This window comes from Eublepharis macularius, chromosome 7 (assembly GCF_028583425.1).
Source record: "Eublepharis macularius isolate TG4126 chromosome 7, MPM_Emac_v1.0, whole genome shotgun sequence".
NCBI lineage: Eukaryota > Metazoa > Chordata > Lepidosauria > Squamata > Eublepharidae > Eublepharis > Eublepharis macularius.
Window position 1 is genome coordinate 54,754,367 of NC_072796.1, and position 26,552 is coordinate 54,780,918.

The 26,552-nt window shown below is 47.3% G+C and overlaps 1 protein-coding gene across 3 annotated transcripts in view; it reads right to left on the minus strand.

The window, feature by feature from the left end:
- Positions 1–746: 746 nt before the first annotated feature.
- LOC129333810 (cytosolic non-specific dipeptidase-like) overlaps positions 747–26,552 on the minus strand; it is a 33,836-nt gene continuing 8,030 nt past the window's right edge. For 2 of the 3 annotated variants that reach the window (XM_054985698.1, XM_054985697.1), the window contains exons 6-11: positions 20,908–20,992; positions 15,797–15,957; positions 14,481–14,645; positions 11,139–11,280; positions 1,801–1,948; positions 747–1,485 (exon numbers count right to left, since the gene is read on the minus strand). In XM_054985698.1, coding sequence (XP_054841673.1) covers positions 1,422–1,485; positions 1,801–1,948; positions 11,139–11,280; positions 14,481–14,645; positions 15,797–15,957; positions 20,908–20,992 — 765 coding nt within the window. In that variant the 3' untranslated portion in view covers positions 747–1,421. Of the gene's footprint in view, positions 1,486–1,800; positions 1,949–8,424; positions 8,736–11,138; positions 11,281–14,480; positions 14,646–15,796; positions 15,958–20,907; positions 20,993–26,552 lie in introns of those variants that run through there. The other variant, XM_054985699.1, reaches the window with a different exon arrangement.

Consider the following 26,552-nt stretch of genomic DNA (forward strand, 5'->3'; position numbering starts at 1 on the left):
GAGAAGAAAGATGCAGTGTATGTTCATCCAGTACAGTCCTGGTCATATTTAGTCAAGTAAATAATTTTTACTAAATGAGACTTACTCTCTAGTGTGTACTTTAGATAGCAGTGTTAGGCTTTCTCCTCAACCCCAGACTGATGTACATTAACACATGAGAATATATAGAAATCTGTTAGATTCCAATCAAAACCTGAAAATGTATGCCAGTGTTTAGGATAGCATGTGTTAGCCTTACAAAGAGACTAGTTATTCTGATTTTTGTTTCTCAAAATAATATCACAATTATTTTCTATTGAAATAAAGTTCTGACATCAACAATTAAAACTAATTTTCCTGTTTCTGGAGCCATGCAGAAAATGCAGTAGTCCAAGTGCACACACGATGCTGACTGAGTTTATTGATAAAGGTTTAAATGTAAAAATGCAGGACAAAGACTTTAGGAGGGACACACTAAAGATATGAGCAATTTAGCCAGCAGAGGGTGCATAGTACACATAAATAGCTGGAGTACTCCCTTTATTGTTACTTTTCAATCCCACTTACTTCTAATTAGGTTTTCTTGGAATTAATAAGGCTTTTATTTTCTACTAAATAATTTTAAGAATGAAATAAGCCATTTATCAGTGACCTAATATAGAACAAGGCAAGCAGAAGCTCATATTAAATTTATAAAATGTAGGTGAAGTTGGCTTTCACACTGGAGTGGAGGCTTTTTTTAATATGAAGAAAATCACAAAGATTACTCTTGTTCATTGTTTTAATACATGGTTATTCACTTTTTTATACTTTGCATATCATTTCTTGTTTTGTGTATATTTGCAGGATTTAGGCTTTATGATAAATGGGAGCCACAATAGCAGCAGGGGAAAAAAACAGGAGGGGTAAAATAGAATTTACTTTTAATCCAAAGAAGTACAATTCATTCTGTCACTTAATTTCATAGCATGTATAGAGCAAGACTGAATTACAAATGTGTCCAGTTTATCAACCCTTGATTTCACTTAAGTCCCATTGAAATGAAGCACATTGTATGGCAACAGTGCATAGTGAAGTGGGCCTATGAACTTACCTGTAAAGACAACTGTAAAATCTGAAAGAAAAATAACACGCTTTTTCCTTCAGATTATATATAATTTTCTTTTAGTTAGAAAATGTTTGGCCCATTCCTCTCCATTTTGCTTACAAGTGAATGTATATGGAATTGCAGTTAATTGGACTTGGAGACACTGAACAAATAGATCAGAGCGACTAATTTCAGTTTGAAAAATTGTATAGTTTCCCAAAATTAAACTGTTTTTTATTTAAATAGCATTTCATTTACTTTAATGGAATTCATTTGTGTGTGCTTCTAAGAATCCTTTTGAACAGGACACAGGAAGCTATAGTTCTGGACTGTTGTTATGATTGTGCCATATTTTCTAGAAAGAAGCAAGTTCTTGAAGTAAAGCAGCATATAGTTTGGTTCCCTCGATGAAATTGGACCTAAAATTAAAAAGAAGAAAAAGTACAGCTGATGGGTATTCATAACAGTAGCGCAGATGAGAAGTAAGATACAAATTTGGAATCCAAATTTCCACAGGAAAAACTAGTAAAAAGGGGGCATAACACTTGTCAGGGTTCATTATTCAAATCAGTCCTGCTGTATTTATCTCACTTTTTAGAAATTATGTATTGGGTTTTATTTCTTGGTAAATCATTGTTTCTTCTCCACAAAAATGCTATTTCCCTTCCAGGAATTACATTTAAAATTATATCAGAATTTTCCCATAATGAAATATGGGAAGAATGACAAAATACCTGTTGATCTTTTCATTTTGACCATGGGGAGCATCATCTGGCCCTCCTATTCCTAGAAACATTATTTTCTTTCCAGTTACCTCCTGGAAATGTGAACCAATTGGAATTGTTCCACCTGCACGGATCAAGTCAGCCTCAACCTGAAATACTAAGGATAACAAAAAATAAATTTAAGAAAACAATAATTTTCATGAGCTGCATCATTTATGTTTTGTAAATTCTGCTTATTAGGTTCCCTTTAGAACATTTGTGAGACATGAGAATTAGGTAATACGAGCAGGGAACCTGCAAGGATTTCTAAGGGCATCTCAATTCTCCTTTCCCCACTATTTCGTCTTTCCCTGAAAGCCCCCACAGCCTCTCACCTTTTCCTGTTTCCTTCTTCCCATCCACCAGCCAACTTACTTTTCTCAGTCCCCTTGTCTTCAGCTTTCCCTTCCTCCATCCCCCTGGGAACCTTTACCCAGGATAACTATGGCCAAGCAGCACGATGCCAGCCATCAGACCGGGCCCAGTTGTGCAGTGAGGAGCTTTCACGGACTTGCAGGGGGCACCTCACTTTCCCCTGTATCCCCCTCCTCATGCTATTTCCTCCTGATGACTTTCCCTGCTTTCTTCTCTCCTTCCTACACATCAACCTCTTTTATCGTGCCCCCATCTTCATCTGTATATTATTTGTTTACTTCTTTATATCCCACTTTTCTCCATAATGGGGACCAAAGCAACTTTTGCTCCTTTTTATTTTCACAACAATCCTGTGAGGTAAGTTAGATTGAGAAGGTGTGACTGGCCCAAGGCCAACCAACAAACTTCCATGGCAAAGTGAGGATCTGAACCTGGGTCTCACAGTAGAGTTGCCAAGTGTCCGGTTTTCACCCATACAGTCCAGGGTTTTTTTGGACTGTCTAGGAAAAACATAATTAAAAAACCAGACACCTTCCTGTCCAGCTCACCCACCAGTGTGCCTCCTGCATGCACACCTGTATGGCCAGCCAGCCTAGCTTCCTGAGCACAGCCTCCATCAGAGGGGTCAGAGTGAGCAGCCAGCCAGCCAGCCCAGCCTTCTGTGCTCCACTGGGGAAGAGTGCAGCCAGACAGCCTGCCCAGCCTACTGCTCACTGCCACTCGGAGGGGGGGCGTTGATCAGCCAGCCAAATCTGACACTTCAACCATGACACCTGCCTTTTGCTGCTCTGCTGATAAGCGCTCAATTGTGAAATTCAACATCAGAGGGAATGAAAGGTTAGTCTGAGAATATATAACTGGTCGAAGGTCACCCAGTACACTTCCATAGCAGAGTGGGGATTCAAATCTGGGTCTCCCAGATCCTAAGCATAACTCCATTTTGGGCTTTGGTAGGGTAGCTATTGTTGAATAGTAACAAGCAGCTAGTCCTGAATGAATCATGGAAGTTGGGTGGTAGCTAGGCTTATTAGTTGTCCCCTGGTGGCGGGCAGATTCCTGAAGGTTTGCTCAGTTGCCCGCTGATTGCTGGTAATCGGTGGGAGGTGGCAACCCTCCCAGTGATCACCCGCCACTGACAGGCAACCTGAAAAAGTGCACCCCAGGTGCACTCGTGGCAGGGCACGATGACATCACTTTCTGAAGTGACATCATCGCGCCAACCACAGGCATGCTCCTGCACTTCCCTGAGCAGATTTTGGTCCCAAATGGAAGTGACATCATCATGCCTTTTCCAGAAGCACACACAGCGTACGCACAAAGAATCTTAAGTAAGTCGCAGTTCGTCGTCGTCCTTCTGTGCAGCCCCACATTGGGACTGCGCATGCGCAGGCCGGCCGCGGAAAGATTTGACTAGCTATAGAATCGTGAAGAGGGGGACGCTCGCCGGTTCCGCGCGTGCGCGGTTCCGTTCCCGCCAAAACCGGCATACTTAAGGCGAGCGTCCCCCACATTCCCTCAGTTCCTTTTTCGCCGCCGTCGGAATTGGTTCTGCTAGCGTTCTTTTTCCAACTCTCATTATGGCCCTCTTCAAAAAATGTCAGAAATGTTCGACGAAGATGACCCACTCCGATGGGCACGACTTGTGCCTCCTCTGTCTCGGGGAAGGGCACATTGTTCAGCGCTGTGCTATTTGCCAGTCGTTTACACCCAAGGCCCGCCACGACCGTTCTGCTCGGCTGAAGGCCTTCCTCTGGGGGTCTAACCTTCTACCCCAAGATCAGGCGGGTAAGCAGGATGCGCCTCGTTCGGCCGCTTCTCCCGCTCCCGGGCCTTCGTCTGACCCGGCTCGTGGTTCCTCGGATCCGACCCCCTCGGAACCGGCTGCGGTACCGGCTACCCCCCTTGTGACCGAGGGTGCTACCCGCCCGAAGAAGCGCTCGGCGGAGCGCTCCGCTGTGGAACGGGCTGCTTCGGCGCCCCCGGCAAAAAAGTCGAAGTCTCGTTCGAAGCATCACAAACGAGACGTCTCCGCTCCCGCCACTCGCGGCCCTTCGCCTGTGCCGGCGTCTCTTTCAGCTCCTCCGCCTGATGCCTTGCACACGCCGTCGCCGCCGCACACGCCTCCACCGCATATAGAGGATGATTACATCTCGGTTCCGAACTCCCCGGATCCGATCGTGGCCTTCGAACATGGCTTGCCATCCGCTCCTGCCTCTACTGATCCGTCCGTTCCGTCCTGGCCCCAACAGCAGGTCCCGGACGCCTGTTCGGTTCCGACCCCGTGGCTGCCTCCGGTGCAGAACTTCCCGGGCATAGGTGATGTGGCGACCTGGTCATCCTTCGTGTCCTGGCTCCAGTCATCGGCGGCGCTTGTCCAGCGCGCTGGCCTGGTCCCATCGGTACCTGCCTTCTCATCGGCCGTGCCAGAGACGTCCGTGAGACAGCCAGGACACGCGGTCGCTCCTCCGACACTGCCTCCGGTCTCCCGCGCGGAACCGATGCCATCTGCCTCTGCGCAGGTGCCGGAGTTCTCCGGTTCCGAGGATGAGGAGGGTCTGGCTTCCCCCTCTGAAGCTTCCTCCGACCTGGCGTGGGATCCGTCCCCTGACGACGCCGTCGGTGAGTCCAGAGCATCCTCTCCCACCGAAGATCATCGTATGCTTCCTGAGCAGATGATCCGAATGGCAGAAGCTTTGGAGCTGGATGTCACTTCTTCTGCCACGAAGCACAAGAGTAAGGTCCTCCAGGCGCTGTCCTCTGGTTCTTCGGCATCTGTGGCTTTCCCTCCGGTGGAGGATCTCGTTGATGCCGCGCACAACTTGTGGCAAGCACCGGCCTCGGTTCCGGCGACTGCCCGGAACCTGGAAAAATGTTATCGGCTGAAGCAGGAGGATTGTCCTTTTCTCTTCGCCCATCCGAAGCCTTCTTCCCTGGTCGCCGACGAGGTCAACGCTCGGTTCCGTCGAAACTCACAATCCGCTCCAGTGGATCGAGAAGGCCGGGAACTGGATGCCCTGGGTCGCAAGGTCTACTCCTCCGCGTCCCTTGCTTTTCGTATCGCCAACTTTCAAGCGATAATGGGATCATACAACCTGTTCCTATGGAACCATCTGTCGACCTACATTGCCGACTTGCCCGCTGCCAGTCGCCCCTTGGTCAAGGCTCTGCAAGCTGAGGCTGTGAAGCTCGCAAAACAGCAGATGACAGCCGGGAAAGATGTGGCTGACTGTTCGGCTCGCTCCATGGCTTCCTCTGTGGTCCTCCGAAGGCATGCTTGGCTCCGCTCCACGGCCCTGCCTCTGGATAAGCGGACGAAGGTTAAAGATTTCCCCTTCGAGGGGAGCCTCTTATTTTCGGAGAAGACGGATGAAGCCCTGTCCCTCATGAAGAAAAATCACCAAACGGCTAAGTCCCTCGGCGTGATTGCTGACCAGTCGGCCTCGAGGTATCGTGCTCCTCGGTTCCAGTCCTTCCAAACGCCCTACCAGTCTTCCCAGCCCTACCACCAGCGCCAAGGCCGCTATTCTTCCACTTACTACGGCCACCGTTCCTTCTCCGGTTCGCAGAAGGGTGCTGCTAAAAGGTCTTCTCGGAACCGAGGGAAACAGGGACCTCAACGCTCCCCGAAAGGTCCGGCGTCGGGTCCAAAGCAGCTCTTCTGACTAGATCTGGACGCTGCCCTGCCTGCCTCCCAGGATGTTGGCCAGACCCCCTTGTTTGGGAAGAGGCTCCGACCGTTTCTGCCCGTTTGGCGGACTATCACTACTGACTCCTGGGTGTTGTCTATTGTAGAGCATGGCTACAAATTGTTGTTCACCTGCACCCCCCCACTCTCTCTGCCCCCTCGTTATACACCTGTTTCTGGTTCACTGTTGAATAATAATGTTCAGGAGTTGCTTCTAAAGGGTGCTGTGCGTGTGGTTGATCTTTCCACCTCTCCCTATGGTTTCTATTCTAGGTACTTCCTAGTGGATAAGAAGGATGGTGGTTCTCGCCCTATCCTAGACCTCAGGGGTCTCAACTCCTACCTTGTGACCCAGAAATTCAGGATGCTCACCCTGTCCAAGGTTATAGAGCTTTTGGACACTGGAGTCTGGATGGCCATTATTGACCTGAAAGACGCCTACTTTCACATCTCTATACGTGAGGATTGTAGGAAATACCTCAGATTCTTCTGTGGGTCAGTGGCCTATGAATACACTGTTTTGCCTTTCGGGTTGGCTTCCGCCCCCCGAGTATTTACCAAATGTATGGCTGTGGTGGTGGGCTTTTTACGCTCTCAAGGATGTGTCATCTACCCCTACTTAGATGATTGGCTCCTGGTTGGGCCATCTGCCCTTGGGCTCAGGGATCAGCTCTCCCTTGTCACTTCCCTGCTTAATAGCTTGGGCCTTCTCATTAATTTTGGAAAGTCCATATTTTTGCCTACGCCAACGATACGGTTTATTGGGGTAGTTCTGGACTCCTCTTTAGGGAGGGCGTTCCTACCTTTGGACCGTTTAAACCGCCTGGTTTCTCTGGTGCGTTATTTCCTGTCTCATCGCTACCAGACGGCCTTACTTATTCAGACACTCCTTGGGCTTATGGCCTCCACTACGAGTGTAGTGCTTCTGGCACGCCTCCATATGCGGCCCCTGCAAACCTGGTTCCTTCGACGTTTTAACCCTCTTCTGATGTCCCCTCAGCGGAAGTTCTCCATCCCAAGGGGTGTGCTGCGCTCCCTGGTTTGGTGGTCCCTCCCTGAGAATTTATCCCGGGGCTCTCCATTTGGCACTTTCGTGGCTGACGTTACTGTCTCCACTGATGCCTCCAATCTCGGCTGGGGTGGCCGCTGTGGTTCTTTGACAGTGCAAGATGTCTGGTCGCCCTCTGAGGCCTCCTTGCACATCAATGTGTTAGAACTCCGTGCAATCCGGTACTCCCTTGCTTCCTTCACAGATGTGCTCCAGAACAAGCGGGTCCAGGTCCTGTCCGACAACACGACGGCCTGCTACTACGTGAACAAGCAAGGGGGAACGGTTTCACTCAGGCTCTGCAAGGAAGCCGCACGACTATGGTCTTGGGCGGCCCACAACAATGTCTACCCCAGAGCGATTCACATCGCGGGGGAGCTGAACGTGTCCGCAGACACCCTCAGCAGGGTGTTTCTCCCGCAGCACGAGTGGTCCCTTCAGCCCAAATATCTCCTTCCAGTTTTCCGCCAGTGGGGGTTTCCGGAGGTGGACCTCTTTGCTACGGCTTCCAACAGACAGGCCCCGCAGTTTTGCACCAGGGCTGGGGTGGATCCTCGATCCCTGGGAGATGCCTTCCAGATACCCTGGTCCCCAGGCTTCTTTTATGCCTTCCCTCCAACCCCGCTCCTGCACAAGGTTCTTTGCAGGATTCGAGCTTATCGCACCCACTGCATCCTGGTGGCTCCATATTGGCCTCGCCAGGAATGGTTCCCCCTCCTGCTCTCCCTTTCGAAGGGATGTTGCCTACCCTTCCCAACCGCCCCGGACCTCTTGCTGCGGGACGGTGTGTGGCACCACAATGTGGGGGTTCTGAAGTTGACGGCCTGGCTCCTGCTGGCCCCAGAGTGACCTTCTCTGCTGAGGTCTTGCGGATCCTTTTAAACTCACGAAAGCTCTCCACTAGGCTGTCTTACCAGCGCAAGTGGTCCCGTTTTTCCCGTTGGTTGGCTCCCAAAGGGGCTTCCCCTTTTGTATGCCCCCTACCTTTAATTTTTGATTACCTGGTGGATCTGCACTCACGTGATCTGGCTGTGAGCAGTATTAAGGTCCACCTGGCTGCGATCTCCGCTTTTCATGAGCGGATTGATGGGAGAACCGTGTTCAGCCATCACTTGTCCAAGCAGTTTCTCAAAGGGCTTTTCAAAACCTTCCCTCCCAGGGTACCCCCGGTTCCACAGTGGAGTTTACCTTTGGTTCTGGCACAGTTAATGCTTCCGCCCTTTGAACCACTGGCTACCTGCCCGCTGGCATTGGTGACATTAAAGGTGGTGTTTCTGGTGGCTATTACCTCCTCCAGAAGGGTTGGGGAGATCTCTGCCTTTCGGGCTGATCCCCCTTTTCTTCAGTTCTTCCCTGATAAGGTTGTCCTGCACCCTAGTCTGGAGTTCCTCCCGAAGGTGGTAACCAAGTTTCATCTGCAACAGAAGGTTATCCTCCCTACATTTTTTCCCAACCCTTCTTCCCCAGGGGAACGAGCCTTGCACACTCTCGATTTGAAACGTGCTTTATTGTTTTATTTGCATGCAACAGCAACTTGTAGGAAGTCCCCTGCATTGTTCATTTGCTATTCTGGACCCCGTAAGGGTCTGCCTGCTTCCCCACAGTCCATTTCCCGCTGGTTGGTGTCTGCCGTTAAACTTTGTTATGCTAAAGCTGGTGTGCGGTGTCCTTTATCCGTGATCGCCCACTCTACCCGGGCGCAAGCTGCTTCTGCTGCATTCCTGCGAGGAGTTCCGCTTCGGGACGTCTGTCAAGCTGCCACCTGGTCGTCTCCGTCGACGTTCATCAAACACTACTCTGTGGACGTGAATGCGAGACGTGACTCGGCAGTTGGGACTGCTGTCCTGCACTCGTTGTTTCAGTGACACTCACACCCGCCCCCATTGGTGAGTAGCTCGCTATACTCCCAATGTGGGGCTGCACAGAAGGACGACGACGAAAAACAGTGTTTCTTACCAGTAACTGTTGTTCGTCGAGTATCTTCTGTGCAGACACACATTCCCTCCCTCCTGCCCCGCTGTGAGTGCTGTTTCGTACTGTTTGGCCTCCGGCGGCTCAGGGGAACTGAGGGAATGTGGGGGACGCTCGCCTTAAGTATGCCGGTTTTGGCGGGAACGGAACCGCGCACGCGCGGAACCGGCGAGCGTCCCCCTCTTCACGATTCTATAGCTAGTCAAATCTTTCCGCGGCCGGCCTGCGCATGCGCAGTCCCAATGTGTGTCTGCACAGAAGATACTCGACGAACAACAGTTACTGGTAAGAAACACTGTTTTTCCCCTCCCTCCCACCAGGAGGGTATAAGGTGGACTTAGGAATCCCAGTGGTAGCAAGTAGCCTGGTGGTTGCTGTTGGCCCTGGCCCTGGCGTCTTCCCTCAAAAGCTAAAACAGCCGTGGGAGGCTGTTTCCTTTCCCCCTGCCTTTTCCTGACTGGAGCCAAGACTTGAAGGTTGGCAGTTCTGTTGTGGTCTAGCAACCCTCACAATGGCTACTACAGAGGAGCATTTGTTTCTTAAAGGTACAGACACTGCCCGCTCTGGGCTAGGAAATTCCTAGAGATTTTGGAGGTGGCGCCTGGACAGGGTGGGGCTTTGGGAAGAGAGGAGCCTCAGTTGAGTATGATGTCATAAAGTCCATCCTCTAAAGCAGCCATTTTCTTCAGGGGAACTGATTTCTGTCAGCTGGATATCAGTTGTAAATTTGGGAGATCTCCAGCTGCCACCTGGAGACTGGCAATCCTAATTACTGTAATGGTTAACCCGCACCCCTCAATTTTTTAAAATTTCAGATTTTTCTGCAAATCTGTGGCATTTTCCAGGTTTGTATAAAAATCTGTTATGTCTGTTCATGACTCCAGTCTGTTCATCGCTCCCGTCTCTATACTGAAATATCACACATGGGACATGTTGAGAATTAGATATATTAATTTTTGGTTTGTTTTCTCAAACTTGGATTAAATTTTTAGAAACATATGGCTAATTTGCCTGATCTCTGATTGTAATTTAAAATGGCCACTATGTGACTGAAATATTCCAGGAAAGCAGCAGTGTTAAGTCTTTTGTAGGAAAAAGCATTTTAGTTCACGAGCAGACAGCCCCTGGTATGTATGCCAAAGGCACCAAATTCTCTTGCTCAGCACAGTGACTTCCCAAAGCAGGAAAGTAGACAAGCTATGCCAGGCTAGAACAAAGGGCCTCCTGGACCCTTCTTGCACATACAGCACAGTTATGTAGCATGCTGTCCAGTGCATTGATTGTTCTATGAAAATGTGGCCTGCTGATATTCATAGTATGGTAATAACTGGAGCTTGGATATTATGCACCCAAACAAACAATCCATACTATGGAAGCCCAAGTAATTAATTAAATCATGTCAATAATTCATATATCAAGTTCACTAGCACCCACATGTGTTCAAAAAGTTGTGTAAAATGTGATTCTGCATTTCAAAATCAAAAGAACAAAGCAGAAAAGACAAATGCACATGTACAGCATAAATTTATAATCTTATTGACCATAAAGACTCAGCGTGCCAATTACAGACTGTCCTTTCCTCCTCTGTTCATCAGTCACAAAATAAACTTTCGGCACAAAGTTAAAATTATTGGTTGATTTTTGAAAATGTTCATTTTAATAATATATAATACTTTGTGTTTTGTAAGCTGCTTTAAAAGCCTGCATTGGCTAGGGAGTACAGGAAATAATTTTTTAAATAAAATAAATACACGGCACTCCACAAATACCTGTCTATTTCAGATACTTGCTTAGAGTCCAAAATATGGTGGTGGTAGTTCACTGTGATTGTATTCTGGACCATATTTTGATTTAGCACAAAAATGGTAACAGACGGAAATGAACAAAGTTATGCTACCATCCAACTTACATAACCCGATCATTAGATTTTGGAAACAAAGCAGTGTTGTCCCTGTTTAGTACTTAGATGGGATACCACCAACGAAGTCCAGGGTTGCTACGCAGAGGCAGGCAATAGCAAAACACCTTTGAACATCTCTCGCCCTGAAAACCCTACAAGGTCACTGTAAGTTGGCTGCAACTTGATGGCATTTTCCACCCCCTACCACCACAAAAATGGTAACAGATGGAAATGAATAAAGTTAGGCTACCTTCCAACTTACATAACCCAGTCACAGGAATAATACTTCTCTATACTTCTCTAATTTTTCTGTTGTAGAACCACCAAACCTTTTTTTATTGCCTTTCTTCCAGCCAAATAGAGTGGTTCATCTGTATCAGAAATCCATGGCTTCGCTCCTATTACAGAAGTTACTTCAAGATGGTTGGGACTGTTCCATTCAGCAAATTTCTTCTTCAAATAATCAGTCACCTCAAGAGAATAATATCAAAGAGAAATTAAACTAGAATTAAAAATTAATTCTACTTTGTAGCTAAAGTAAATTAAATATTTCATAGTAACAAAATTCTCTGAATCATCTGCTTACAAAGGTGGACTAAAAATGAATTAATATAGATGCATTTGGGGAGGATGACCTTCTGGTCCTGTTCTCACTACATCCACACGATCATTCCCTCTAAAACTGAATTTTAGAGCTGAATGCTTAGCAGCATGGCAGCAAACGGGAGGTGTAGTGGTTAGAGTGTCAGATTAGGATCTGGGAGACCTCAGTTTGAACCCCATGCTGCCACGGATGCTCCCTGGGTGGCCTTGGACCAGTCCATGTGCTCCCAGCCTAACCCACCTTAGAGGGTTGTCATGATGTTAAAATGGAGAAGAGAAGAATGATGTAAACTGTTTTGGTATCCACAGGGTGGAAAGGCGGGATATAAATGAAGAAAATAAATAAATAAATGAATAAGGTAGGGAGTATGCAGAAAAAATACTATGTTGTCCCTGTCAAAAATATTATGACTGAGCAAACTCTGTGAATCACAGAATGTTGAAAGCAGTTAAGTAGCCATTAAAAGAAGAGGAGGAAACCAAAAAACAGAAGTGGAAATGACCTGCAAACTCCCCCTGAAAGCCTATAGTAATCCATAGGGAGCCAAATTACTGTTCAAGTGACCAAAGCAGTTGCTGGGGGTACCAAACTGATAAAGATGGCAAGAGAGGAGGCATGTGCCACACTTACCCATGGCACTGTTGCCCAAGCCAGGTCCAAGGCAGGTTGCAGAGACTTCTATGGACGACCCAGGAGGACAGCACTTTGGCAGCAAAACACCTCAAGCTACCCCTGGCAATGCCTATCTTGCCAGCTGCTCTACCATGTTCTACCACTGCACAGATGCAAACTATTCAAACTGCTGTTTGTCTTGAATTGTGAGCAAATCATCAAGACAATCTGTTGTGTTTAGACCCACACAGAAGAGATATTACAAATGAGTTAAGCTTGTCAGGTTTTCTCCCGGGCGCTGTGGTGTCAGACGCCACAGTACCTGACTCTGGCACCTGGATGCTGCTAGGGATTATGCAGGGTCCTGCTTCGTGGAAGGAGGGAAGGTATACCTCACCCTTGCACCCTCTCAAGCCACCAGCAAGCCTGCTCAACCTAGCCCTGCTCCAGTGTCCATCTTCCTCCTCCAACTCCCTCATCACCTTCCTCCCTTGCTCACTCATTCTCTCCCACTCTTCAAGCTCCAACCACTCCTCCTCCACTCTCCCAGTCCTCCTACACAACCCAGCACCCCAGTGCCCTTCTGAGAGCCTTGCTACAAGTGACATTTTACACATGAAGGATAAAGGATCATTTTTGCAAGTCTTTCTGGGAACTGAAGTTCCTCTCCCCCACCCCTTTTCCTTTGTTCCTTCCCCTCGCTGCCTGAAGAGACAGAGAAAGCCTGCAGCAACAGCAACTTTTGCAAATCGTTTCTCCAGTCACAAGCCTGCTCTCAATCATCTTTGGGGCAGGCAGCTGCAACTTTCTCAGCTTTCTCCGGAGCATTCCCCCCCCCCCCCCAGCAAGACAATTTGCAAAAGCTGATGTTGCCGTAGGCTCTCTTTGTCTCTTCAGGCAGTGAGGGGAAGGAACAGAAGGAAAAGGGGTGGGAGAGAGGAACATCAGTTCCCAGAAAGACTTGCGAAAATGATCCTTTATCCTTCACATGTAAAATGTCACTTGTAGCAAGGCTCTGAGCCATGATTTATAGGGCTTTCTCTCCCTGCCCCACCCTCCTTGCAGGCTCCACCTGCCAGGCCACACCCCTCCCTGGCCTCCCAGCACTGTCCTGGGCTGCCTCAAGCCGTTGCAGCTGGGGTAGCTGGTTTGGCTGCATAGGCTGGCAACAGCTGTACCTTGTTGGCTGGCTGCCAGGCCTCTCTGGCTGAGCTGATTGCTGAAGGCAGGCCCAGCTGTGGCCTCTTGGCTGGCTGCCCAGCTTCTCCATCCAAATGCCTCCAGCAGCTCCACCTGGAGGGGCTTTGCTCTTGGCATCGCCTGAGCCAGGTTACTGTCTTCTAGCTGAGGTATAGGCTGGGGCGTGGCTCTGAGCTGTTGTGGCTGCTTCTCCTCCTCGGCTGGCAAGGGCCCTGTTTGGGCAGCTGCTGGGTCCTTATTCCCCCTGCCTTTGCCCTCTCCTTCTGCTCTGCTTAGCCCCCTATCCTCCCCCTGGAGGGTGGGACTAGCTGGCCTCTCCCGGCCCCTTCTAGCCCTCTGAAGCTTTGGACCTTTGTCCCTTCCCCCTGGTGTAGGCAGGTTCTGGCCCTGGTTGCTGGCTGGGGTGGCAGGCCAGCTGTCTTCCTTCTGCCTCCCATTGCTTCCTCCCGACGAGGCCAGGGGCTGTGCCTCAGACCCCGGACAAGCTTGGCCGTTTCCATTCCTGCACTGAATTCAGTGCTTTTGGGAAGCAGGATTTTTTTTCCTGCTTCCCCACTGCATTGTTGTACATTTGTGCACTTCTGGAGATTTCCCTAACTTTTCTCTGATCTTTCACAAACTTGCTTTGCTGTGAAGTTTTGGAAAAGACTGTAATAAGTGAAATAGCTACTGTGAGAGCAGGAAAGTAATTTTCCCTGACCTGTTCCCACAGTAGCCATTTACTTCCCCTACCACAGAAGATTTCTGGTTTAAAAATGACGATTGAATATCACTTTATTTATATACTATTATAAAAATATATGTAACAGTTTCCCTGAATTCCCAAGTTTCATTTCTTAAAAAGTCTTAATTCCTTTCCATTTGGGAAGTATAAGGAGAATGGCATATCTACACAACATAAAGGGCTTAACTTTGTTTTTAAAAAATGAATGCTGGGAATTCAAAGAACCTACTGCCCCTCTCATAACAATGATATCTCCATATATATCTTGTGCCATTTTTTTAAAAAAATGGAAAAACCCTGGTGGCCCAGGGGAGAGGGGGATTGGGACAGGAAACCTGTGGGGAAAACTGCCTTGTGGAAACCCCATTTGCCCTTGTGCTGTATTGGCACCTGTTCCAGCAATGGGAGACTACACAAGCTTGCCTCTAGAGAAACCAACCTTGAATGGCAGTCACATTTTTGCAGAACCCATATCCTTCTTGCCAAGAGACTAAGGATGGGTGTTTTTTTTTAATGATGTAGAATTCTTACCTGTTTTATCACTACTGTGGGTTCCATATTAGGAACCAGACGTAATGAAAATTTTCCAATTACTCTAGCAGGGATTACAGTCTTAGTTCCAGATGCAGAGAAAGCTCCCTCAATTCCATGGATAGACAAAGATGGGTATCGTGAGCGATGCATTAATATTTCTTGCTAAAGAAAAAGAACAACTTTGAATCAATACTGTCATAAACAACAGATTCTGCAAATGATCCATATAAAAAAGATGTGAAAAAATGTTCTCCCTCATAATACAAGACTGGGGGACAACCAGCAGAATGGATTGGGAGTAGGTTAATCAAACTGAGGAAAATGCTTGATACTTTGGGAAACTCACTACCATATTATGTGGTGAAGAGGAGGACTTTGGACTCTCTGATTGCCAAAGAGAAATGCCTGTCTCTGTTCTGGAACATTGGTGCAAGACGTTCAAGAAGGGGATGAGCTTTCATGGCATGGCGTTCTATTGTTGCTGAATCAGTTTACAGGAACACAAGGGACTCGCATGGAGGCCAAGGGTTACTACTACAGTCAGATGCTATAATGGCTACTTGCCTCCGCTCCTACAAGCCCTTTATATCTCTTCGGGGCTTCTCTATACACCCCCAAACACATGGGTAGTCAGAGAAGATTTCACAGGCATCTGCTATCAAGTGAACAAGGAAGAGGTGTAATCACAACGTTAATATTTATACAGTGCTTCAAGAGTTCATAGCACTTTTCCTATATTCATTTGTATAATCCATGAAACCAGCCCTGTAAAGTGAGCGAGTCTTGGCTCCTCTGTTTTGCAGAAGAGGGACTGAGGCTGAGAATATCTTCCTAAGGCTTAGTAGTGAGTACACAGCAAAGGCAACTTCCTAATTTGTCACTCAGGATCAATCATACATGATGGCAGCAGATCCGGAGGTTCTTTTAAGAGCAAATGCCATTGAACCTTTTGCTCAGCCATCCCCCTGTGTCACTTTCCCTTCAGCTGTGCTCCAGTACGCAATGTGACTTGGAGAAGAAAATGCCATGTGGAAAGACAGGCTCATAGGGAGGAAAAGCAACCAGCAAAAGGAGAGTGTAACTGCCTCACTTTTATGCCTCTTTTGCTCTTTAAATCACACCCACTCACTTTATGGTATACGTAATCTAGCAAGACTCAGTTCTGATGGATCACCTGTACTTTGAACCAAGTCTGTTAGCCGCTACACTTGTTTTGAAAGAATCTCCCCAAATTATTATCCTAACCAAACATCCCAAAACCAGCAGTGAAAATTACAATTTAAAATTCTGAACAAAACTTATTTGACATATACTTTAGTGTTATACGTAAAGTTCTTTATTCCAAATTTGGCCTTTATCTTCTGAAAATTAAATTCAGTTCTCTCATAAAGCTCCTTTTCTTTTTCTGTAAGAGGAGCAACAGCTTCATAGATTCCAGGGATCAGAATATGCCCAGAAGAATTAACAAGAGTACCTGAAAACAAATAATACGTTTTGAAGATACTAATTCATTGGTAATAAAAACCTGTAGCAATTTTCATGTTTTTAAAAGAAATAGTGATGACAAAAATGTATTCTGAGCAGCCACAGAAATTGTTTACCCTTAATCAATTTTTTTTAAACCTGATTATGTTTTAGAATATGATTAAAAAGTTGGTTGTCACTTATGCATTGCTAGCCATTAGCTCAGCTACAGTAGCATCATAGAATATTCATGAAAACTATAACAGCTTAGGGCTATTAACATTATATTGATAATAGATAAAATCAAGTAATGCTGCAAACATATTTGAATCTGGGGTGGCGTGGGGACTATTATTTGTGTACTAAGTAAGGATATAGAGAACAGAATACAATGAAATTATGAACTCTTGAGCAAGAAGTATGTTAATTTTACATTTTGTGTATCATTGACCACACTGTTGGAATTTACATCCCCCCAAAACCAGTTTTTCTGGCACCTCACATTTTAAAAAGCAAATTATGCTTTTAAAAATTCCCTTTAAATACACTAAACACTTTTAAACAAAACAATTAATGGCTGCATGTATATTATTGTCAGTGAAATCCTAAACAGAGTTATGCCCGTCTAAGCCCATTGACTTCAATGGATTTAGGATTGCACTGCTTGCACTGTGTAAATGTAGTTGCTAACAGTTCCTTCAAGAGCCAATATACTCTGACTAGTCTTTTTACAGATGGAATTTGTGGTCTATAGTTCAAACATATAGACATGGGGGAACTGCAAGAATCATCTAACCTCTAAACCATTTTTTTATAAGAGAGGGCACTGATTTTGTACCTTTTTAAAAAAAAATATGTCATTTATGGTCCATCTTTCTCACTCAAGGCAGATTACACAGAGTGAGAGTAGTACAGTCAGTATCAAAGTCAATTTCAAAAACAATGCCATAGAGTAAATAAACATAAGTTTACGAAGATATAACATTAGCAAGAATCCAATACAGAGTTGAAGAAATGCTGAAACAGAATGTAAGCAATTCTAGGGCTGACATAGGAGCACATATTTAAAGCAACAGATAGTACGTAAGACAATATAGTGATGAAGTCTATGGGTGAAGTCTAAGGTCCCTAAATCATTAGCGGAGCAGAAACCCCTCCCTACAATATAAAAGCCTTTTTGAATAATTCAGTTTTGCATCATTTGCAGAAAACTAGGAGAGTGGGAGCTCTCCTGACCTCCACAGGCATGCTGTTCCACAGAGTAGGGGCCACTATAGAGAAAGCCCATGTAGGGCTGCTGCTGTTTTTGCCCATGTGCAGGGTAGCACCTGCAGGAGCCCATTCAGATGAGCGAAACTGACGTGGAGGAACATAGGGAGGGAGGCGGTCCCGTGGGTGTGGCGGATCAAGGACATGAAGAGCTTTGTATGTATTAACCAATACCTTGAACTGAGCTTGGTAACTGATAGGTAACCAATGGATTAACTGCAGAATGGGGGTGATGTTCATGCTCCTCCTTGCTCCTGATAACAGTTGAGCTGCAGCATTTTGCGCTAATTGGAGCCTCCTAGTTAGTTTAGATGGGAAACCTATGTATAATGTATTACAATAGTCAAGCCTTGATGTTACCATAGCATGGATCCAGGTGGCCAGGTCTGCCATGTCGAGGTAAGAAGGCCAGAGTGAGGTTGTAGAAAGCATTTTTTGCAACTGCCTTAACTTGTTTTGTCTAGAAGTAGCATTGAATCCAGTATAACCCCTAGGCTCTTAACCAAGTCTGCAAGGGTCAAACAAACTCCTTCGAAAGTGAGGAGTACAATGTCCTTTAAGATCTCTTGTTGCCAAGTAGGCCCCCTCTCCTGCTTTAAGGCCTGCCATGGACTGTGTTAAAGTTTCCTGCATTGCTGTTTTACTGCTACACAAAGATTGCCCTGCACGTGTGTGTTCTGGTACACGTGTCAGTTTCCTGCCTGCTTGTCAATTACCTTGCTGCTGCAATAGACTGTGTTAGTTCCCTGACTCCATGTTTGGATAACTGCACAAAGGACTCTCTTCCTGGGCAGCCCTGCCCAGACCTATATCTGGACCTCCCAGTGTGTGTTTGGACTTTGTTACAAGTGTGCCCCGTGCCTGCATTGCCATCTGCCACGGACCGTGCCTGTTCCCTGCTTTGGACTGTGTTTTATGTGCTGTTCCCCCTGCCTCCATGGAAGCCTGCCTCATCTGGGCCCAAGCCGCTGCTAGCAGCCGGGCGCCTGCCGGGGAAACCTCCAGCGAGCCTGGCTAGGCGCTCCCTGGTCAGTTCCCGCTTGGAGCCTCCCGCGGGCCGGTCCCCGAGCTTGCCCTCGCTACCGGGCAACCTGCAAACCAGCCCCAGCTATGCCCAGCCGGCAACCATGTTCTTAGGCAGCCAGAAGACCAAGAGGAAAAGACTGCTTTGGGAAGCCATTTCGGTGAAGCGGGCACACCACGTCCGCAGCGAGGGTACCTCACCCCGCTCTGCATATCTTAGGAGCCGCCCTGGAGAAGGAACTAAGTGCCGACCATCCCAAGCACTTAAAGAATGCATCTCAAAGAAACCTCCGCATTCCAGAGCTGATGACATCAGGGCAAGCCCTGTCCGCTGGAACATCCATTCAGCCCACTTGGATTTCCCCCTCCCTCTTTTGTCCCCTCTTCCTGAGGTGTCACTTATCACAATCAGATTACCAAAGTGGCCCATCCAAGCCATTCAGTAACCCATTAGAGCCTTTGTTTTAATCTGTGAGAACCACCAAGTACAGCACCAGCCCCAGGGTATGTTTTGGGGTATTTAAGCTGGTCTCTCAGACCACACGGTGCCCAGGCCATCCCTATTCAGACCCCCTTGCTGTCTGTTCATGGATCCATTGCTGGCATTGGACCACCTCGCTGTTGTGTCTCTGCTCCGCTTTAGGATAAGTGAGTATTCCCCTTATCATCGTTGGGAACCTGCTAATGCGAACGTCTCTATATTTCTTACTCTGTATTTCCTAGTCCTTGTATGCTTTCTTGTGTGTATGTGCAAGTTCAGGCTTACGCCACACTATTAGTAAATACACGTGATTGAACCTATTTGTAGTCTGCCTCTTTGTCACTAGAGTGTCTGGAATCGGGACCTCTGTAAACACAGGTTAGATCTGCGCTATTTTTAGTTACAGACTGCAAAGCTAATTTCCCCCTTATAAAAAGCAGTTCTGGTAACACTCTGCCTTCCCAACAAGCATTACTTCTGTCTTGTTTGGGTTCAATTTCAATTTGTTTGTTTTCAGCCATTTCACCACAGCTGTCAGGCAGTGATCCAAGATTTCTACTGCATCCTGTGGGGACCTGGATAGCGAGATATAGAGTTGGGTGTCGTCTGCATATTGGTGACATCTAGCTCCATAGCTGCGAATGAGTTCTCCGAAAGGCTTTATGTAGAGGTTGAATAACATGGGCAATAAAATTGCACCCTGAGCAACCCCTCAAGATAGTTTCCATTCTGGAGATAGCTGATCTCCGATGGCAACCCTTTGAGTCTGTTCCATGGGGAAAGCTTTAAACCAGTCCAAGGCACATCCTTTGATGCCCACTTTTGTCTCTAAATGCCTCAACAGAATGGCATGGTCTATTGTGTCAAAGGCTGCAGATAGATCCAGGAGGAACAATAAGGAGGCATGACCTTTGTCTATTATCAGACGGAGATCATCCACTAACACTACTAGTGCTGTCTCTGTCCCATGCCCTGGTCTGAATCCAGACTGGAAAGGGTCTAGAGCGCTAGATTTTTTCAAGAAGATCTGGAGTTGGTCAGCTACCACTCTTTCAATCACTTTGCCCAGAAAGGGCAGATTAGAGATTGGGCGATATTTGGCCACATCATTTTTGTCTAAGGATGGTTTTTTAAATTAGCAGATGAATAACCACCTGCTTGAGCGGCTGGGGGAAGATGCCCTGAGTTAGTGATTGATTTACAATAGACCTCAGTGGTTTGCTTATGTGGTCTTTACTTGATTTTAGCAGCCAAAATGGGCAAGAACTGAGTGTACAAGTGGTGCCTTTCACAGATGTCAAGACCTGGTTCTGTCATTGTCATTGGTTCAAGGCAGTCCAGATGTAAGCTAGATGGTGCATTAAGCATTTCTTTCATCTCATCTGCATCCCAGCTAGTATCTAGATCAGAGCGTAGTCATGCTAGTTTATCAGTGAAAAAACTTAGTAAAGGCCTCACAGCTGATTGTCTGTTCTTGGGACTGTAAAGGTTAAGATTTAGGGGTTAGGAGACATCTGGATATCTTAAACAACTGGGATGGTTGTAAACTAGTCGACACAATGGTCACTGAGAAATAACGTTTCTTTGCTGCTTTCATTTCCGCTTCATAGGTCCTCCAGTGGGTTCTGTAGCATGCTCACTTTGCTTCCATGAGAGTTTTTTGCCAGCATCTTTCTAAATGTCTTCCAACCGTTTTTAAGTCAGCCAGCTCCATGGTAAACCATGGAGCTGGCTTCTGTCCCAAGAGCCAGAGGGGTCGACAAGATTGCAATGACTGCAGGTTGAAAATTTTGTCAACAACTCCTGAACATTTTTTTTGCCAACCAACCTGATTGCACTATAGGAGTGGAATCCCAACAATGTTGTCTTAGCTATATTTTGGGATTTCGCACTGCCATGACACTTTGCTTGAGTCAGACTTTGGATTATAGAATCATAGTGTTGGAAGGGGTCTTACAGACTATTTAGTCCAACGTCCTGCCAAATGCAGGAACAGCCTAAAGCATCCCTGACAAGTATTCATCCAGCTGCTTCTTGAAGACTGCCAATAAGGGAGGGGGAACCCACCACATCCCTAGGTAATCGATTCCACTGCTGTCTAGTCAGTCAGCCAGCATTATTGATTTTGTTTTGAAACGAAATCTAGATTGGGTAGTGTGGTGCTATAGAAGTGGAAAATATACTTACTCAACAAAAATATCAAGTCATTAGTCGCTTCATGAATTATGCCTCCAAAGCTCCCTGAATGCAAGTCCTGTTTTGCGCATTCCACCTGCAGCACACAGATAGGTCAAGTCACACTTGCTACTTAACTTACAAACATGTAAGAAAGCATCCTTAAGTTTCTTCTGCCACAAACCGGTACAGAAGTAAAAAACCTATCACAGCTGTATCAGTGAAGGCTGATGTTTTGTATCACACTGACACTGACAATTACATTTAAATATACATCCAGCATCATGTTTTAAGTATGAAGAAGTAAGAGGGCAGGGAGGGGGACAGTTAAATCCTAACCTGTAGAAAGGAGACCTAATGGCACTGGGTACAAAACTGCATCACTTAGAGTTGGGATGAGATACCCCCAAACTGGTAAAAGTTGCTTCTTTCTTGGACTATCTTCAATATACCCAGACATTCCCTATTATTGAGTCTGATTCAGATCTGTGTCTAGGAGAGACATTCCCAAAGCAGCTGCTCTGCAAACAGCACTGAGATACTGCAGTTGGTAGGATGAATAAGGCAGCTATTTTGTAGGGTATTTGGGAATGGTTTGAGAATCTGGTAAAATTGTGTTGGAAGACAGGAAATTTCTCCAGTTCAGCTACAGCGGGGTCAATGCAGAAGGTACGTTTAAATTGGGATACATTAAACTTTCAGACCAAGATATAGAATAGGAAAAGGGAAAGTCGATTGGTTGGTTCCCTTCACTAAAAGAAGAGAGTAAATGATAACTCTTTAAATATTATATTGGTGGAAGGAAGTAGCACATGGAGAAGTAAGATGGGATGGTCTCCCACGTGACTTCTGATAAAAACAAGGATAAGGTCATGCAGGGGGCCTGGCAGATCTCTCTCGGATGGGAGATGAGAAAACAGAAAAGGGAAGACTGAGATTTCTTCAGAGTTTTAGGAAAAGGACTTGAGGCATGTGAAAGGGACCAATTGCAAGTACTTAAATATGAGGCAAAACAGGACTGTTAATATCTTGAATCAGTGTCATACAGTTGTTGGACTAAAATCCCCACTCTGTGATGAAGCTCATGGAGTGACCTTTGGCCACTCCCTGTCTAATCTACCGCGCAGCTTTGTTGTGATTATAAAATGGATGAGGAGATAATGATGTATGCTACACTGAGCTCCTTGGAGGATGGGTGGGAACATATTATCTTTCACTGTTGTAATACGGGGAAAATTATCGCATGAAATGAAAGGTAAGTTAATGGGCAACATGGAGCTAAAAAGCTGGCTGGATCCAATGCTTAGTATCAGCCAGGATCTAGCATGGAGCCTGCTCTGAATCACAGATTCAGCTCTGAAACAAGTCCAGAATACCTTCCTCGCAGTACCACATAGCCATGGTGAGCTCACTCTCACAAATCTTAGGCCTTCTTTGCATGAGCGATTTTTGCAGTGTTTAGCCTGAGTCCCATACCTCTTCAGCTTTTCATCTGAATTCCAGATAAGTAACTCCCTCTTCAGATTTCAATGCAGCATTTAAAGGGTTCTCTTCCGAGTTTTCTCCCCGTACAGAAAAGCACAGGCAGAAAACTTGGAAGAGGCCGTGCAAAAATGGCCTGAGATTTACAAGCATGAGTTCAGCCCTGACACATTATTTTAGAAATTCAGCTGGGTTTAGCATAGACCTGTGCATATGGGGAGAAAGGAGAACAGCTTGGCACTTTTGTAGGAAATACCCACACGTGTGAAGAGAATTTCCCTTCATAGAAGAGAGTCAGATTGGTTGTACAGGTGGCACACATAATCATGTCTACTGAATCCAGGCAGGGCTCATTTTGAGGGGGAATGCACTGGAACACCATTGTGGTAGTTCCCCCAAGTCAGGTGGCCCAGCCCACCTGATTTTCAAACATTTTGGGCCGTTTAGGCTGAAACAGGTCAAGAATGGCCATTTTGGGCCCGTTTTGGGGTCAAAATGGACCGGATCAGAGCCAAAACAGCCAGGATCGGATTGGTGCCGGGCAGGGGGAGCCTCCCCCACCCAGCACCAACCCAGTCCCAGCCATTTCGGCCCCGATCCTGGCCCAAATGTGTTAAAAATGGCCATTTGGGGCCCGTTTCGGGGTCAAAACGGCCCGGATCGGGTTGGTGCCGGGAAGCCTGGAACCAAAATGGTCCCAGCTGTTTCAGCCCCGATCCGGGCCGAAACGGGCCCAAAACAGCCATTGTCGGCCATTTTGGGTTGTTTTGGCCTGGATTGGGCCCGTTTCAGGTCGGTGCCAGGCGGGGGAAGCCTCCCCCACCCCGCATGAACATGGTCCCAGCCGTTTCCCCCCCCCCCATTTTTGGCCATTTGGGGCCCTTTTCAGCTGGGATCAGGACCCAAACCGCCAGGATTGGGTCACTGCCTGGTGGGGGACCCCTGCCCTGCCCGGCACCAACCCAATCCAGGCCATTTTGGGCCCGATCCAGGCCAAAATGTGCCCAAAATGGCCATTTTGAGCCATTTGGGGCCTTTTGGCCTGGATTGGGGGCAAAACAGCCCTGATCAGGCCACTGCCAGGTGGGGGAACACTCCCCCATCTGGCAGCAGCTGAATCCTGGCCATTTTTGTACGATCAAGGGATGTGGCATATGTTAATGAGTTCCTGCAGTTCTTTTTCTACGAAATGACCCCTGGATCCAGGTAAATGTGTGTTCCATTATTATGATAAAACTTTAGCCAGGCTGCTTTACAAAGTTGTTCAGCGCTTCTTTTTTGTTGAGAAAATCTCATCTACTTAAAAAGAAACCTGTGTTGTATAAATTCAGGACTTCTGCCTTGCCCTTTGCTTAGTAGCTTTTCATATAATTTACTATGAAAGAGTTTAAGCTTTGCCAAAGCTAAATCTTGCGTATTGACTAAACACTGTTTCTGTAATCTGTTTCTGGGCTTGAGTTGTATAGGCAGATTTTAATTGGGTAATATTTGTGAATGTGCTTGACAATTTAATTGACAATTAAAAGAATGGTTTAGCTGTACATCTAGATCTGATGGGTCTAGATGTCTGATGGGTTCATCATCAAAGCTACTTTCAAAGATAGAATTCCAGTGTGCTGCACACAGTGTTTGGTGCATGCATGGAGGCTTTTCAGCTTCTTCTTGTATACCTGGCAAAGCCCAAACATCCCCACAATCAGCTGTTACTGGAAAGAAAGTAATCCAATATCTCCTGTGCATGCATACTATTAAATAGTGGGTTCAGACTTGAAGTAAACCAACAGCTCTTTATTCAGTATAACCACACACAACACACACAACTGACAGAAACCCTCAATATATATACATACCAGTTTTCCCTCCCAAAGAGTTATAGCCAATGAGAACACGTACTTTAGAATACCCTCGTTTGCATAACTCACATACATTGTAACTTATTTACAGCTCAGTGATTGGTCTTTATCTGGCTCTCCTGATTTGCTGCCACCCGTACTTAGTGGCCACTGATAGCAAAGCCTTGAGTTCTCTATCAGCTAGAGTTCGACCAATACATTACACTCCTCCCCCCTAAGTCAGAACTGACCTCCTAACAAATATAATCTTTCAGGTGGCTGGGAGTAGTCCGAGTCCGCTGGGACCTCCGTAAGGTCACTTAAGGCGAGGGACAAAGTGCGTCCGACAATTGAGCCGGTGTTTGGGCAGTTGGGAGCCCGTTACTTAGTTCCGCTTGGTTCTCGGGGTTAGTACTTGCCTCTGCAGCCGGTGAGCTGACTGTTGGTGCCTGCTGTGGTATAGCTTCACTGTCCGTTTCTGGAGGGATGGTATCCTGTTCACTGGGCGTTGGTAAGCTCTTGGCTCCCGTTGTCCTGGTCGGCCATCTGCGTCGTAGCTGGTCCACGTGTCTTCGTAGTTTCCTGCCATCCGCAGCGACAACGGCGTATGACACTGGTCCCGTTGTGGTGTCCACGGTCGCAGGCACCCATGGCAGACGTCCACTGTAGTCGCGGGCATATACGAGATCCCCCGGCTGGAAGGTCCTTACCTCTCCTTCCGGCATGGGCCTTTCCTCATCCGCTAGGTCGGGGTGCAGCCTGTCGAGAGTCACGGTGAGCTTCCTGTTCATGAGTAGCTCAGCGGGGCTACGCCCTGTCGTAGAATGCGGCGTGACGTGTTGCTGTAACAGGAACGCAGCCAATCGCGATTGCCAGTCTCCTTGGCTGATTCGCCGAAGGCTGTCCTTTGTTGTCCGCACCATCCGTTCTGCCTGCCCATTGGTGGAAGGGTGGAACGGAGCAGACGTGACTTGCCTGATGCCGTTGTTGGCCAGGAACTGCCGGAACTCCGCTGACGTGAATTGTGTTCCGTTATCCGACACTACCGTGTCAGCCAAACCGTGTGTTGCAAACAGCTGACGTAGGGCCCTAATGACCACAGCAGTAGTCATTGTGGAGACGGGAACAACTTCTAGCCATTTTGAATAAGAGTCCACAACTATTAGGAAGGTTTGTCCCTGAAATGGCCCTGCAAAATCAATGTGGAGTCTCGACCAGGGTGCTCTCGCTGACTCCCAAGGATGTACTGGGGCTTGCGCTGGAGCTGGGCGTGTTTCTTGGCACGGCTGACAGGTACGGACCCATTCCTCGATAGCCCTATCCATGCCTGGCCACCAAACATAGCTGCGTGCCATTGCCTTCATGCGGACTATGCCTGGGTGTCCGCTGTGTAGTGCCTCCAGCACCTGTTGTCTCAGTTTGCTGGGGATTACAACTCTATTTCCCCATAGCAGACAGCCCTTGTGCACTGAGAGTTCGTGCTGCCTAATGAGGAACGGCCGAAACTCTTCGGCCAGCTGGCCTGATGGCCACCCCCTCCACGCCCAGTTGAGAACGCGGCTGAGGGTGCGATCCTTAGCAGTGTGTGACGCCACGTCGGAGGCTCTAAGTGGTGGACTCGGCAAGTCTTCCAGCAGCATGATGTGATGAGCTGGAGATGGGTCGGTCCCCTGGTCAGCAAGTGGCAGGCGGCTCAGGGCGTCGGCATGTCCCATTGCTTTGCCGGGGCGGTGCTGTAAGTCGTAGGAGTAGGCAGACATGAACACCGTCCACCGCAGCATTCTGGGCGAAAGGATTTGAGGCGTTTGCTTGTCTGGAGAAAGTAGTCCCAGGAGTGGTTTGTGGTCGGTTGCGATGAGGAACTTCCGGCCATAGAGGTAATCATGGAATTTTTTCACTCCAGCAACGATTGCCAGAGCTTCCTTGTCTATTTGGGCATAGTTCCGTTCCGCGGCCGACAAGGTTCTTGAAAAATAGGCGATGGGCGCTTCATGCCCGGTATGCATTCTGTGGCTTAAGACGGCTCCGATACCATATGGGGAGGCGTCGCAGGCGAGTACTAGTGGTTTTTTCTCATCAAAGTGTGTCAGCACGCTCTCTGACGACAGTAGTTTTTTTACTGCTTCAAACGCCGCGGCTTCTCTTCTGCCCCACCCCCAGGGGGCTGAGGAATCTAGAAGGCGGTGCAGGGGTTCTGCAATTGAGGCCTTATGTGGCAAGAATGCGTGGTAGAAGTTTAATAGGCCCAGGAAGGATTGTAGTTCCTTCTTTGATCCTGGAGGAGGTGCACTTTTAATGGCCCGTACCTTTGCTGGTGTGGGATGAATACCGGCTGCGTCAATG